Genomic DNA, 15,377 nt, shown 5'->3' on the forward strand with positions numbered 1-15,377 from the left:
TAAGCTTGAATTTTGCTATAAGAAGCTGATGATCTGAGCCACAGTCAGCTCCAGGTCTTGTTTTTGCTGACTGTATAGAGCTTCTCCATCTTTGGCTGCAGAGAATATAATCAGTCTGATTTCGATGTTGCCCATCTGGTGATGTCCACGTGTAGAGTCGTCTCTTGTGTTGTTGGAAAAGCGTGTTTGTGATGACCAGCTTGTTCTCTTGACAGAACTCTATTAGCCTTTGCCCTGCTTCGTTTTGATCTCCAAGGCCAAACTTGCCAGTTTTCCCTTTTATCTCTTTATTCCCTACTTTAGCATTCCAATCCCCTATAATGAGAAGAACATCCTTCTTTGGTGTCACTTCTATAAGGTCTTGTAAGTCTTCATAGAATTGGTCAATTTCAGTTTCTTCAGCACCAGTAGTTGGTGCATAAACTTGGATTACTGTGATGTTAAAAGGTCTGCCTTGGATTCGTATCGAGATCATTCTATCATTTTTGAGATTGCATCCCAGTACAGCTTTCGCCACTCTTTTGTTGACTATGAAGGCCACTCCATTTCTTTTACGGGTTTCTTGCCCACAGTAGTAGATATGATAGTCATCCGAACTGAATTCGCCCATTCCCGTCCATTTCAGTTCACTGATTCCCAGGATGTCAATATTTATTCTTGCCATCTCATTTTTGACCACATCCAACTTACCCAGATTTATGGTTCTTACATTCCAGGTTCCTATGCAATATTTTTCTTTACAGCATTGGACTTTCCTTTCGCTTCCATGCATATCCGCAACTGAGCGTCCTTTCGGCTTTGGCCCAGCTGCTTCATCAGCTCTGGATCTACTTGTACTTGTCCTCCGCTCTTCCCCAGTAGCATGTTGGACGCCTTCCGACCTGCGGGGCTCATCTTCCAGCATCATAACTTTTCTCTCCACTATGACCTGTTCATCTTGGGTGCCCTGCTCGGCATAGTTCATAGCTTCTCTGAGTTATTCAAGCCCCTTTGCTACGGCAAGGCAGTGATCCATGAAGGGGCCATAACAGACTACAGCTCCCTGAATTCTTTGGGGAAAGCATTGATGATAGTAGCTTCTGTACCTAAAGACACTGAACTTCATTTGGCAATTAATTACATTAGTTTCGGCCATTGCAGATAGCGAGATTAATAGTTTTTAGTGGGACTCGGAACTGTAGTGTGACGGAAACAGCGCTGATCGCAACAAAAGCCCCCATCTGCACTGAAAATTTGAAGCATTATCATGTCACTTTAAACATTCATGGCTTCCTCCAAAGGATTCTGGGAACTGTAGTTTGTTAAGGCTGCTGAGATTTGTTAGGCGGTTCCCCCATTCCCCTCCCAGAGTTACAATTTCCAAAGCAGTTTAGCAATCAATCCATCTTCCCAGGGAATAACTTGGGAGGGGAAGAGGGATCTCAGACCACCCTCAGCACCTTTAACAAACTACAGTTCCCAGAATCCTTCAGAGGAAGCCAAAGAGGTGTTGAAATGGTATCACAGTACCTTCAACGTAAGACATGAATGCAGCCCTCGCTTTGGTGGGAGATGGGCAGAACAGAAACCAAGTGGCATCTCACTTTTTTCTTCCTCATTTTCTTTTCTCCCCAGCCGACAGATTTTGAGACGTTCTTCTCTGCTGTCATCGACCACAAGGTAACGGGCTTCATTGGTATCTTTTTTTTGGTTGCTCCAGTAATTCTGTACGGTGAAATCAGGATTTCTCTATGGAAATTCTGTCCCTGTGCACCTCTGACTGCCCCCTACGCTGGTTTTGTTCATTTATCCTTGCAGACTTTCGGGATGCTGTAGCGTTGATCTCATTGGCCCAGTAGACTCTGTCCTAAGCTAGTGATTCCCTGCCTGGGTTTTGTATTGCAACCAGACCAGTCTTTCGCTCTCCCTGTCTTTTGCTCTAGCGCCACCTGCTGTTTGGCTCCCTGCCTTCTGCCCTACTGGGCCCAGTGGGCGCCAACCGCCATCACTAATGGAGAATTGTATGGCCAAGCTGGGATTCTTGGTTATTTTGAGCATCAAACCGGATTCTAGATTATGGTTTCTGTAAAATCCGTTTTGTGTCTTAGCTGCTGGTAGCCACCACCCCAGGGCTTTTTTTGAGAAAGATTGGGATGCAACAAATTTAGCAGCAACAACACATGTGCACACTCCTTATCCTTTGGCCACTGCTTGCCCAGCCTTTTGCAGACCGAGGGCCACATTCCCTTCTAGGCAGGCTTTCGGGGGCCATGTGTCATGGTGGGTGGGGGCAGAGGCAAAAGTGGGAGGGGCAAGAAAGGTAAATTTTGCCTTTGCGCAATAGGGTACTTTCAGGGCTGGATTTAGGCTTGGTGAGGCCCTAAGCTACTGAAGCTAATGGGGCCTTTTATATGTCCAGCTGTCAACAACAAATGGTCGCTGGTTTTTGTGTTGAATGTATGCTATATGGTAATTGATGGACCTACACTACTGTTGCTGTATATAGGTTTTATATTACTTGATTTTTTATCTTATATTTTGGAAATGTACATCCAGTTTTTTCCCTCTTTAAATTTTTTGGGGGCCCCCCAAGAAAGTGGGGCCCTAAGCTATAGCTTGTTTAGCTTATACGTAAATCCGGCACTGGGTACTTTAATAAAACAGTCGCATGTCCTTCTCTGTGCCCCCACCCAAGGAAGGAAGAGGCATTTTCAGAGTTCAAGGGAAGCACTTCCCAGCCAGGGAAGTGGGGTGCAAAGCAGGGGCAGTGAGGGGTGTGGCCTCAGAGGAGGGGGTGTGGCCTGGCAAGAGTCCTAGGGGCTAGACAGAGAGGCTTAGAGGACCTCAAATCAGCTCCTGGGCCTGAGACCCCCATTTATTCCCTAATAAACTTGGCTAGTTGCTTTATCTTGCCCAAGGCAACCCAGAGCAACTCACAACTACACCCCTGCAACATAGATGCACTAAAATCAAGGTGGGGGTGGGGAAATGCGTCTCACCCACTTCTCAAAAACCACAGATAGAGGTGGAAGGCCTGGTTGAAGAGGAATGTTTTTGCCTGGTGCCTAAAGGTGTACAATGAAGGTGCCAGGCGAGCCTCCCTGGGGTGAGCATTCCACAGACAGGGAGCCACTGCAGAAAAGGCCCCGTTCTTGTGTTGCCACCCTCTGGACTTCTCACAGAAGAGGCACGTGAAGAAGGGCCCAGGGTCCAGGTCAGTTTTATGGGGAGAGTCTGTCCTTGAGGTATTGCGGTCCTGAGGCGTTTAAGGCTTTATACATCGAAAGCAGCACTTCGAATTGGGCCCGGAAACAAATTGGCAAGCAGCGCAGTCGGGCCAGAATCGGTGCAATATGCTCATGCCGTCTTGCTCCAGTGAGCAACCTGGCCACCAAATTCTGGACCAGCTTGAAGCCTCCGAACCATTCTCAGATGCAATTGCAGTGATCTAACCTAGAAGTCTTTGTCCATGGAGTTTTTTTGGCAGGGATACTGGAGTGGCTTGCCGGTTCCTGCTCCAGGTGGATCACGTTTGGTCAAAACTCTCCACTATGACCTTCCATCTTGGCTGGCCCTGCACGGCATAGCTCATAGCTTCTCTGAGTTATTCAAGCTCCTTCGCCACGGCAAGGCAGTGATCCATGAAGGGGCAGTGATGAAATTAAAAGACGCCCGCGAGAAAAGCAATGACAAACCTAGACAGCATCTTAAAAAGCAGAGACATCACCTTGCCGACAAAGGTCCATATAGTTAAAGCTATGGTTTTCCCAGTAGTGATGCATGGAAGTGAGAGCTGGACCACAAAGAAGGCTGATCGCCGAAGAATTGATGCTTTTGAATTATGGTGCTGGAGGAGACTCTTGAGAGTCCCATGGACTGCAAGAAGATCAAACCTATCCATTCTGAAGGAAATCAGCCCTGAGTGCTCACTGGAAGGACAGATCCTGAAGCTGAGGCTCCAATACTTTGGCCACCTCATGAGAAGAGAAAACTCCCTGGAAAAGACCCTGATGTTGGGAAAGATGGAGGACACAAGGAGAAGGGGACGATGGTTGGACAGTGTTCTCGAAGCTACCAGCATGAGTTTGACCAAGCTGCAGGAGGCAGTGGAAGACAGGAGTGCCTGGCGTGCTCTGGTCCATGGGTCACGAAGAGTCGGACACGACTAAACGACTAAACAACAACAACAACCTAGAGATTACCAGAGCATAGACTACAGAAGTTAGTCTATCCCTGTCCAGACAGGGGTTCAAAAGACGTTCATGGCTATGGCAGATTTTTGCCCTTCTGCAGTGCAGGTTGCTGCTTAGTCCTGGAAAACTTGGTGGAAAACCTCTCTCGGGATAATCCTCAATGAAACTCCGGAGTGCATCACTTGCACTGCAGGCAGTGTGATGTAGTGGTTATGGCGTTGGGCTAGGACCCCAGAGACCAGAGTTCGAATTCACCCACCCCCCACTTGGCCATGAAACTCGCTTGGTGGCCTTGGGGCAGCCTAAACTACCTCACAGGTTTGTTGTGGGGATTAGAGGAGGAGAACGACGTCGGCTGCTTTGAGCTCCTCGGGAGAAAAAGGTGGGATAAAAAGGAACCAAAAAAGGCCCAAATTAGCAAACCTGTTTCCTCCTTCCACCTAGGGATATAGGTCTGGCCTCCCCATACTTCTCCGACCCACAGCCAGCGATCCCACAGCCACCTCCCCTTCCCTGTCCCGCTTTCCATGGCTCCCTGTCCCACCCCCCTCCCCAGTCTCTGGGTCCTGCGTGGCGTTACCCCCACCTCGGTTCCTTCCTCGCCCCCCCTCGCTCTGCTATCTCCACCTCCCAGGAGCTGAGCTTCCTCCATTCCTGCCTTTTCTGCTGAGCGAATCCCTGCTGAGATTACGGCTGAGCCGGCAAATGCTTTCTTTAAAGACGTATTTTCACAGCTTAGGAGCAGGCATCTGTCAATAATGATAACCCCACCGCTGCCATCGCCTCCTCCTCCTCCTCCTCCTCTTCGCTCCCCGCCCTCACGTTCCCCTGCTTCGCTCCGTCTAGGCACATTTCCCCTTTCCCGTAGCCGAAGACTTTCCCTTTGAAGTCCTTTGCTTCTCCTGTTGAATCGGGCTAATCTCTCGTCACACCCAAAGGGGTTGGGAATAGGCGCCACTGACCACGGGGATCTATCTTTGGGGCAAGTTTCTTGTTTCCCAGAATCCTCCTCTTCTTTCCTTTGCTTGGCCCTCCTAAGAAGGTCAGGGGCGGCCTCCGTCCCTTCCATCTAGCTCAACCCACCCCCAAGTGGAGCCACCGCTTGGGGGCATTACAGTGGTACCTTGGGTTACAGACGCTTCAGGTTACATATGCTTCAGGTTACAGACTCTGCTAACCCATAAATTTTACCTCAGGTTAAGAACTTTGCTTCAGGATGAGAACAGAAATCGTGCAGCGACGGCGCAACAGCAGCGGGAGGCCCCATTAGCTAAAGTGGTACCTCAGGTTAAGAACAGTTTCAGGTTAAGAACGGACCTCCAGAACGAATTAAGTTCTCAACCAGAGGTACCACTGTGTAACCTCTGAGCGCTTTACGGAAACAAACAAAATGATGAAATCGGCGAGTATCCGAAAACTTCCGAAAGAATTAAAACTGGTGGTCAGCCGAAGAACGCGTGGATAGGCAAAAAAAAATGTTTCTGGTGGGCGCCGAAAAGGGCACCGTGAGTTTTGGCACGTTCTGGACTTCAAAAGGCCGGGAGTTCCAAAGTGTAGGTGCCGCCTTCATGAAAAAGATCTTTTGCATAGTGTACAACAGGCACCTGTAACAGTGGCAGTTTTGCAGAATTTAGCAGTCGTGTGGGTGTCTATTAAGGCGACCCTGTAAGCAAACTGGTCCCAAGCTATTAAGGGCTTTACAGTGGTACCTCAGGTTAAGTACTTAATTCGTTCTGGAGGTCCGTTCTTAACCTGAAACTGTTCTTAACCTGAAGCACCACTTTAGCTAATGGGGTCTCCTGCTGCTTCCGCACAGCCGGAGCCCGATTTCTGTTCTTATCCTGAAGCAAAGTTCTTAACCTGAAGCACTATTTCTGGGTTAGCGGAGTGTGTAACCTGAAGCATATGTAACCTGAAGCGTATGTAACCCAAGGTACCACTGTATATGCTAGTAATGCCTTGTGGAGTCTAAGTAATGTTAACCTCCTTGGTGATGCTCGATTTTCAGCGGAGAACAACTCTGAAGTCGACACAGTAGAGTGCTGTCGGGGTGCTGGCATCAATCACCCAAATGCAGGCGGTTGTGCGAATGCAATCTGGGTGGGTGCAGGACTTGGGCCTTCCTTCACAAACCCTCCATTCCGGTGGTCGGACCCAAATTTTGTAGGGCGGGGATGGAAACTGCCCGTGCCATAATGCCATTATACAAACCTGTGGTGCGACTGCATCTGGAATACTGTGTGTCGTTCTGGTTGCCTCCCTTCAAAAGGGATATTATAGAGTTGGAAAAGATTCAGAAAAGGACAAGCAAACTAATCAAAAGGGTGGTGGTGGTGGTGGAGTGACTCCCCTATGAAGGAATGTTGCAGCGTTTGGGACTTTTTGGTTTAGAGCAATGTTTTCCCAAACTTGGGTCTCCGGCTGTTTTTGGACCACAATTCCCATCATCCATGACCGCTGGTCCTGCTAACTAGGAATGATGGGAGTTGTAGTCCAAAACAAACAGCTGGAGGCCCAAGTTTGGAAAACACTGGTAAGTAAGAGGCGAGCCGATAGAAGCTTATAAATTTATGGGTGGCACGGAGAAAGTGGATAGAGAAAGGGTTTTTTCTCCCTCTCAAAATAGCACTAGAACTCGTAGGCATCCGATGAAGCTGAACGTGGGATATGGTAATTCAGGAGGGATAAAAGAACTTCTTTATGCAGCACATCGTTAAACTACGGAACTCCCTGCCACAGGAGGCAGTGATGGCCACCAGCTTGTGTGGCTTTAAAAGATGATTGGACAAATTCATGGAGGAGGAGGAGACTATCGATGGCTGCTAGCCACAGGCAGCCATGCTTCTGAATGCTAGTTTCTGGAAACAGCGGAAAGAGTTTGAAGAGTTTGGATTTGATATCCTGCTTTATCACTACCCGAATGGGGTCTCAAAGCGGCTAACATTCTCCTTTCCCTTCCTCCCCCACAACAAACACTCTGTGAGGTGAGTGGGGCTGAGAGACTTCAAAGAAGTGTGACTGGCCCAAGGTCACCCAGCAGCTGCATGTGGAGGAGCAGGGAATCGAACCCGGTTCCCCAGATTACGAGTCTATCGCTATTAACCACTACACCACACTAGCTCTTTGAAGGGGAAGAGGGCTCTTGTGACCAGATCCTGCTTGCTGGTTTCCTCTTCTGCCACCGTGAGAACAGGATGGTGGACTTGATGGGTCATTGGCCTGATCTGGAAGGTTCTCTTTATGCTCTTATGTCCTTCTTCTCTTCCAGTCTTTTGAGCGCATCAAGAAGTGGCTCGGCCACGCCAAGACGTCGTCGAACCTCAGCATCCTGGCCGGAGGCGGGTGCGACGATAAGGTTGGGTATTTCGTCCAGCCGTGCATTATTGAGACGAAGGACCCGAAAGACCCCATCATGCAAGAGGTGAGTCTTCGAAGGGGGCAGCGTTTCTTCCCAGGGGAACGTTGACCATCCTCCGTGGCTCACACACACATTTTGTGTGAAGCCGGAAAGCTAGGGTGTGGCTAGGAAGTCACAAGATCCAACTTGGGTGGCTTTGAAAGGGGATTGGACAAATTTTGGGTGGGTGGGTTTGAATGGCTGTGCTCTGCCTCCACAGTCAGAAGCAGCAATGTTCCTGATACTAGTTGCTGGAAATTGCAAGAAGGGATTGTATTTTAATACTTTGTTGGAAGCCGCCCAGGGTGGCTGGGGAGACCCAGCCAGATGGGCGGGGTATAAATAAGAAATTATTATTATTGGGGATTGGGTTCGGGTCTTGCTTGTGGGTTTCATCAGGCTGGCCACTGAGAGAACAGGATGCTGGGATGAGGCATGTGCCTGATCCAGCTGGCTGCTAAAGCAAAAATTGCCAACAGTATTTGTGTGTATCCCCCCCAAAAAACACAGCTTCCAAGGTGGGTACCATGGATGAAGGCATTTACCCTACTCTAGAAAGGAAAAGGGACGCAGGTGGTGCTGTGGGTTAAACCACAGAGCCTAGGGCTTGCTGATCAGAAGGTTGGCGGTTCGAATCCCTGCGACAGGGTGAGCTCCCGTTGCTTGGTTCCTGCTCCTGCCAACCTAGCAGTTCGAAAGCACGTCAAAGTGCAAGTAGATAAATAGGTACCGCTCCAGCGGGAAGGTAAACGGTGTTTCTGTGCGCTGCTCTGGTTCGCCAGAAGCGGCTTAGTCATGCTGGCCACATGACCCGGAAGCTGTACGCTGGCTCCCTCGGCCAGTAAAGCGAGATGAGCGCCGCAACCCCAGAGTCGTCCGCGACTGGACCTAACAGTCAGGAGTCCCTTTACCTTAGAAAGAAAAAAGCCTTTGATCTGTTAAGACTGGAGGCAGAAACATTTTATGTTGGATCTCACGTTCTACTCCGGGGAAAAACCCAGAGGTCGTTGGACTCCAGGTCCCATTAGCTTCATCCAGTAGGGACAATGGTCAGGGATGATGGGAGCTGTAGTCCAGCAGCATCCAGAGATCAATAGATCGCCCATCTCTGCACTATATGATGTGATGGAGGTAGCTGGGGGGCAGTGAAGGCAAGCGATGGAGGCATCTAGGGACAGTAAAGGCAAAAGTGACAGCCTGGTTCAGGGATTGGGAACTTGCAACTCTCTTTGTGTTATTGGGGCTCCAGCTCCCATCAGCTTTAGCCAAGCTTGGCCAGTGGTCTGGGACAACACTGGGAGTTGGGATCCTACTCAGAGTAGACCCATTATGTGGCATCCAGCTAAGTTCGACTCTAGGTGTTATCTAAGCTGAATGTTGGAAGCTTCGGGACAGATCCTGAAGATCTGCAGAGGTTTAGACACTCACACCAATGCTGTTCTCAGAGATGCATCTCTTGTCTCTTATCTATACCCCCCCTTCTCCCCCCCCCCCATTCAGGAAATTTTCGGGCCCATCCTGACTGTGTATGTTTACCCGGAGAGTCAGTACAAAGACATCCTTCAGCTGATTGACAACACTTCTCCGTATGGCCTCACGGGGGCAGTGTTTGCCCAAGATAAGTAAGCACTGGAGTCCACCCCCCCCACCCCCTACAGGGTCTCATCCTGACCACATTTGCCAGCATAGTACAAATCAGGTGGTGCGAGCAAGTCAACAGAGGAGGAACTAATTTTAGATAGGTATGGGTTTTGATTCTGGGCCGTCTTTCCAAGACAAGGATCCACTTTTATTATTGTTCCTTATTATTTCATTGGGTTGGTACCCCACTTTTTCCCCTCCGAAGAGCTCAGTGCGGTGTGCATGGTTCTGTCTGTGCTCCTCATTTCAACCCCACAATGACCCTGCAAGGAAGGTTAGGCTGAGAGAGGCATTGGCTGCCCCCCCAGCACATCCAGTGACTCCATCCCTGGTCTTCTGGGTTGTCTGTGTGACCTGTCGCGCAGGTGTGGCCTCGTGCTGTCTTAACATGATTTCCTCCCCCCCCCCCCCGTTTCTATGTCTCTTACAGAGCCGTCATTGACGAAGCGTCAAAGGTCCTGAGGAACGCAGCCGGCAACTTCTACATCAACGACAAGTCAACTGGCTCCGTCGTGGCGCAGCAGCCGTTCGGCGGATCCCGGGCCTCAGGTGTGCGAGAGCGAAAGTTGGGTGGGGTTTTGCGCTGGGTTCTGCCTTCCTCCTCTGTTTTAGTCACTTTTAAGCCCTAAACGGCCTCGGCCCAGTATACCTGAAGGAGCGTCTCCACCTCCACTATTCTGCCCGGGCACTGAGGTCCAGCGCCGAGGGCCTTCTGGCGGTTCCCTCGCTGCGAGAAGCCAAGTTACAGGGAACCAGGCAGAGGGCCTTCTCGGTAGTGGCACCCGCCTTGTGGAACGCCCTTCCACCAGATGTCAAAGAGAAGAACAACTACCAGACTTTTAGAAGACATCCGAAGCCAGCCCTGTTTAGGGAAACTTTTAATGTTTGATAGGTTATTGTGTTTTAATATTCTGTTGGAAGCCGCCCAGAGTGGCTGGGGAAACCCAGCCAGATGGGTGGGGTATAAATAATAATGATAACAGTAACAATAACAATAACAATAACAATAACAATAACAATAATAATTGCATTTAAGCAGAGGTTGGATGGCCATCTGTCATGGAATTGGCCAATAATAATAATAATAATAATAATAAATTTTTATTTGTATCCCGCTCTCCCCAGCCAAAGCCAGGCTCAGAGCAGCTAACATCATCTAAATAAGACAATATGCATAATACAATATACAATATGCAAATAAAATAATGTTCAACATTCATTAAAACAATATAGAATAATATTAAATATCAGCATTTCAAAATTAAACAGAAATCTACTCAACAGTTACAACAAGTAATTTCTAAACTCCAATCAATAAAACAACAGCAAACCACAGTGCACAACATAATACAATACAAAATGAGAAGCAGAGACTGGAGGGTGGGGCAAGGCAGGTGGAAGGAGGCCTTGCCTGATGAAGTCTCTCCCCTCACAGTTCTTCCTCCAGGCATAGCTTCCTTATGAGGAGACTCAGGGCCAGGGGGTGGGGCAAGGCAGGTGGAAGGAGGCCTAGGTGAGCCTTTGGAATCCCTTGCAATTCTACAACCATCTTCTTTCCTACAAGGAGCTAGTGTGGTGTAGTGGTTAAGAGTGGTGGACTCGTAATCTGGTGAACCAGGTTCGCGTCTCCGCTCCTTCACATGCAGCTGCTGGGTGACCTTGGGCCAGTCACACTTCTCTGAAGTCTCTCAGCCTCACTCACCTCACAGAGTGCTTGTTGTGGGGGAGGAAGGGAAAGGAGATTGTTAGCCGCTTTGAGACTCCTTAGGGTAGTGATAAAGCGGGATATCAAATCCAAACTCTTCTTCTTCTTCTTCTTCTTCTTAAAGTGGCATACCTAGTGCTCCCCCTCATTTTATCCTCACAACGACCCTGTGGGGTAGGCTAGGCTGAGGGACAGCGGCTGTCCCCCAAGGTCTCCCAGGGGGCGTGCTTCAAGTGGCCAAATGGGGTGATTTGAACCCGGGTCTCTCCCAGGTCTGACACTCTACACCAGGAGTGGCCAACTCCCGAGAGACTGCGATCTACTTTCAGAATTAAAATCTGGCAATGTCTACCCCCACTTTTTGGGGGTTCAGGTCAAAGTTGTTGAGCTTTTCTTAGGGAGCTTTTTCCATTTTAGGGGGGGTGTTAAAGTCGAAGGGAAAAAGTCACTCACAATAATATTGCTTTGAGTGATAACAGCCACAGAGGGAAAGCTCTGTCTTCCCTTCCACTGATCAGACAACAGTGGAGGGCAGGGCAGGAGTCAGTTTCAACGATGCTGAGGAAAGGGAGCCGGAGATCAAACAGCGATCTACCAAGACCTCGTAGGGATCTACCAGTAGATAGCGATCGACCTGTTGGACATCCCTGCTCTACACCATGTTGGCTGTCCAAAAGGACTTAACAGGGAGTGCTGAGAAGAAATGTAACATTACATTTCCTTGTAATAGTGCATACTTCCAAATCCCAAGATTTATTTATTGAATATCTTGTTGTTTTTTAAAAAATTAGCATTTCAAAAATGTACGTCAAAGCGGTTTACAGCAATAAAAACAGAACCATGCAAGAAAAACATAGAAAAAGTTAAAAATGCAAAGAGGTAAAGACCAATGAAAAGGCAGGCAAAAGAAGAAGAAAACGGTGTTAGCAACAGAAGATCCCTAACGTGAAATAAGTAGCCGGAGGCGCAATGAGGTCTAGCAGCTTGCTTTGCTTGTTTTGTGTTTTGAAAAAAAAAAGGAAATCGTTGTTCTCAGATTGCCTTTTGCATTTCCCCCTTTTGGAAACAGGAACGAACGACAAGCCCGGGAGCCCCCACTACATCCTGCGCTGGACGTCCCCCCAAGCCGTCAAAGAAACCCACGCACCCCTGGGGGACTGGAAGTATCCGTACATGCAATGATGCAGCTCTTGACGGTGCCTTTATCTTGGAGCTGCAGTTGGGTTACTGACCTACCGCACTGTGGATCTGCTAAAGTAGTGGCAATCTCTCATAATGCACAGGTGTGTTTAGGAACTGATGCCCCCTCCCCAAATCCCTTGGGGAACCTTATTTCCTGTTTTGGAGGAAACATTGAGGCTCAGTGCAATGTTAGCCTTTGGAATAACCTTTAATTATTAATATTATTTTAATCTTTAAAAAGCTCTCTTAATTTCAACACATTTTAAACCTTGGTAGGATTCCAGATATGCTGATATCTTGATCCAGGTCTCTAAAAAGTTTGCATCATTCCATTTTTCCACCTTAAACTGTGCCCTGCTCCCACCCGGGCAGAGGAATACGGTTTCTCTGCCAAGCGCAGCTTCGTTAAAACGTTGGTTTATAGGGGCATTCGCTTGTCTGAGCTGATCCTGCAGCCTTTGCACTCAGAATTGTGGGTTGGAAAAAGAGGGTTGCATCCTCCAAAAGACCTCTGGGTTTCAGACTGAGCATGGATCGTATCAGCAGCGAGCATTGCAAGCTTGCTGACTACTGACATGTTCCTTCCAACCCCTGTGGGGTTTTGTGGTTTTTTTGGACAGAATCTCCAAAACCCAAGTTCCCATTGGCCAATATTATTTGGACAACAATGCCACTTTCTTTATAAACCTCACCTGCTGTAGATTTGATCACTGAAGTGGGGCAAGGCAAAGGTGGTTTTTATTTTTTTTTAAGGATGCCTATTTTTGCAGCCCATATATTTTTATCCAGATTCCGGCATCAACTTTCCAAAGAAAATAAAAGAAGGGTTATTTGGAGGGGGAAGTTCAAATGGAATGATTGGTTTGCGGGCGGCTAACATGCAATATGTTTAACAGCTCAACGCGGCTGTTAAATTCAGTGTTAATAATAATGTAATAGGGTGTATATTTGTATGTGCCTTTGGAACAAAGAGAGCTTAGTAAATCTGATTAAGATTTTATGCGTTTTCGGACTTGGCTTATTAAAATACATTTACTTAGGGAAGGGGTGGAGAAGTTGCCTGATGGGAAGTTTTGTGGTTTGAGATCCTGAGGGCCAGATACAGAGGTCTGGAGGGCCACATCCTGCCATTGGGCTTGAGGATTTCAATTCATGTGACATGCGCACACTTGAGTTTGTTCTGGTTATCTGGATCAGGGGGTTAGAGGCAACTTTCCTCCGGTGTAAGAACCCAGCTCTTGGGGATCCCACAAGTGGAATCTGTGGGTGAAAACCTTTTAGCGTTGGGTTGAATGAGGCCACGTGTCGTACAAAATGCCGTGTGACTTTGTGGACTCTTGTGTGACGTCAGCAGCTGCAGAGGTGAGCTAAGCGCATTTGCTCAGGAAATCGAGGTCCCACGTGCCGCGATCCTGCCACCGGGACACCATTTTGTTCCACTAAAGTCTCGAAAACGCAACCGGAACCACTTAATGAATTCTACAGGCATCCCGTCGATTGACGGTGTAAATAGGCCTCTTCGTCTTCAGACAAGGCGTACATCCCTTATGCTTAAAATTCATTTCCCATAAATTGCAACAGCAGCATTACCTAGCTTGGGCATTCTCTGCCACAGGACCCTAAGGTTCTAGTCCAGTTTGTGTCCTGGAAATCCAGTTGGTAGCTACTTAGTTGTGAAGATGTGTAGCAAGCTGCTTTGAGTTTACTTTTCATGAAACAAAACAAGACTAAAGAATGCAAATAATAATAATAATAATAATAATAATAATAATAATAATAATAATAATACAGTGGTACCTGGGATGCGGGTGGTGCTGTGGGTTAAACCACAGTCTAGGACTTGCCGATCAGAAGGTCGGCGGTTTGAATCCCTGCGATGGGGTGAGATCCCGTTGCTCAGTCCCTGCTCCTGCCAACCAAGCAGTTCAAAAGCACGTCCAAGTGCAAGTAGATAAATAGGTACCGCTCCGGCGGGAAGGTAAACGGCATTTCTGTGCGCTGCTCTGCTTCGCCAGAAGCAGCTTAGTCATGCTGGCCACATGACCCGGAAGCTGTACGCCGGCTCCCTCGGCCAATAAAGCGAGATGAGCACCACAAACCCAGAGTCGGCCACGACTAGACCTAATGATCAGGGGTCCCTTTACCTTTACCTTTACCTTGGGTTACAAACACCTTGGGTTACAGACGCTTCAGGTTACAAACTCCGCTAACCTGGAAGTAGTACCTCAGGTTGCCCCAGGAGGAGAACAGGAATCACGTGCCGGCAGCAGCGGGAGCCCCCATTAGCTAAAGTGGTACCTCAGGTTAAGAACGGTTTCAGGTTAAGAACGGACCTCCAGAACAAATTAAGTTCATAACTCAAGATACCCCTGTAAATGATAAAAATTAGCCTGTACTGACTGGTAACAACTTTTTAGGGGTTCAGACTGAAACATATACAAACTGTTTGATTTACCACTGAGCTACAGCCCATTTGCTGAGCCGGGCCGTTGATCCATCTAACTCTGTACTGCCTACTCTGACTGGCAGCAGCTCTCCCCAAACCCTGCGTCCCGAGATTCTTTTCACCAGGCAATGCCTGGGAGGGGTTTCTGCCTTAGGTGTGTTTGTCGGCTGCAGCTTTTGGACTCCTCTGTTCCAGGTTTGAGGCCAGATACTTCAGGGCAGGGAAATGTATGCAAACCAGCCAGATTGCTGAGCCCTCGGTAACATCAGATGGAAATATCCACCAACTGACTCATCTTATTCGGCATGACTTTTCATCAGGTGTCCTTCCTGCCCCCAGAGGACGGTAGACTGAATCGTAATTGGGATGCTGGGAAAATCAGGTGTTCATGTTCTGTAAGCAAGATTCTGGGCGAGGAGGGTGGTCATCTAGATTACCGTATTTTTCACTCTATAAGATGCAGCAGACAATAAGACGCACCTAGGTTTTGGAGGAGGAAAACAAGAAAAAAAAATTCTGAATCTCAGAAGCCAGAACAGCAAGAGGGATCGCTGTGCAGCAAAAGCAGAAACCCCTCTTGCTGTTCTGGCTTCTGGGATAGCTGCGCAGCCTGCATTCGCTCCATAAGACGCACACACATTTCCCCTTACTTTTTAGGAGGGAAAAAGTGAGTCTTATAGAGCAAAAAATACGGTATTTCTTCTATTTCGCCAGGCTGGTGAAAGGCCAAGCGCCCTGCAGTCTTGGGCAAGAAGGTTGATGAGTCTCTGTAGAGCAGGGTTTTCCAAACTTGGGCCTCCAGCTGTTTTGGGACTACAATACCCATCATCCCTG

The 15,377-nt window shown here is 48.2% G+C and overlaps 1 protein-coding gene across 1 annotated transcript in view; it reads left to right on the top strand.

The window, feature by feature from the left end:
• Positions 1-13,095, top strand: part of ALDH4A1 (aldehyde dehydrogenase 4 family member A1) — a 31,343-nt gene extending 18,248 nt beyond the window's left edge. The window contains exons 11-15 of the mRNA XM_083628747.1: positions 1,615-1,659; positions 7,441-7,593; positions 9,070-9,191; positions 9,641-9,759; positions 11,985-13,095. Of these exons, the coding sequence (XP_083484873.1) occupies positions 1,615-1,659; positions 7,441-7,593; positions 9,070-9,191; positions 9,641-9,759; positions 11,985-12,097 (552 nt within the window). The 3' untranslated portion in view covers positions 12,098-13,095. The remainder of the gene's footprint in view (positions 1-1,614; positions 1,660-7,440; positions 7,594-9,069; positions 9,192-9,640; positions 9,760-11,984) is intronic.
• The last annotated feature ends 2,282 nt before the right edge of the window (positions 13,096-15,377 follow it).

The sequence above is a fragment of the Podarcis filfolensis genome (assembly GCF_964270895.1).
Source record: "Podarcis filfolensis genome assembly, chromosome: 8".
NCBI lineage: Eukaryota > Metazoa > Chordata > Lepidosauria > Squamata > Lacertidae > Podarcis > Podarcis filfolensis.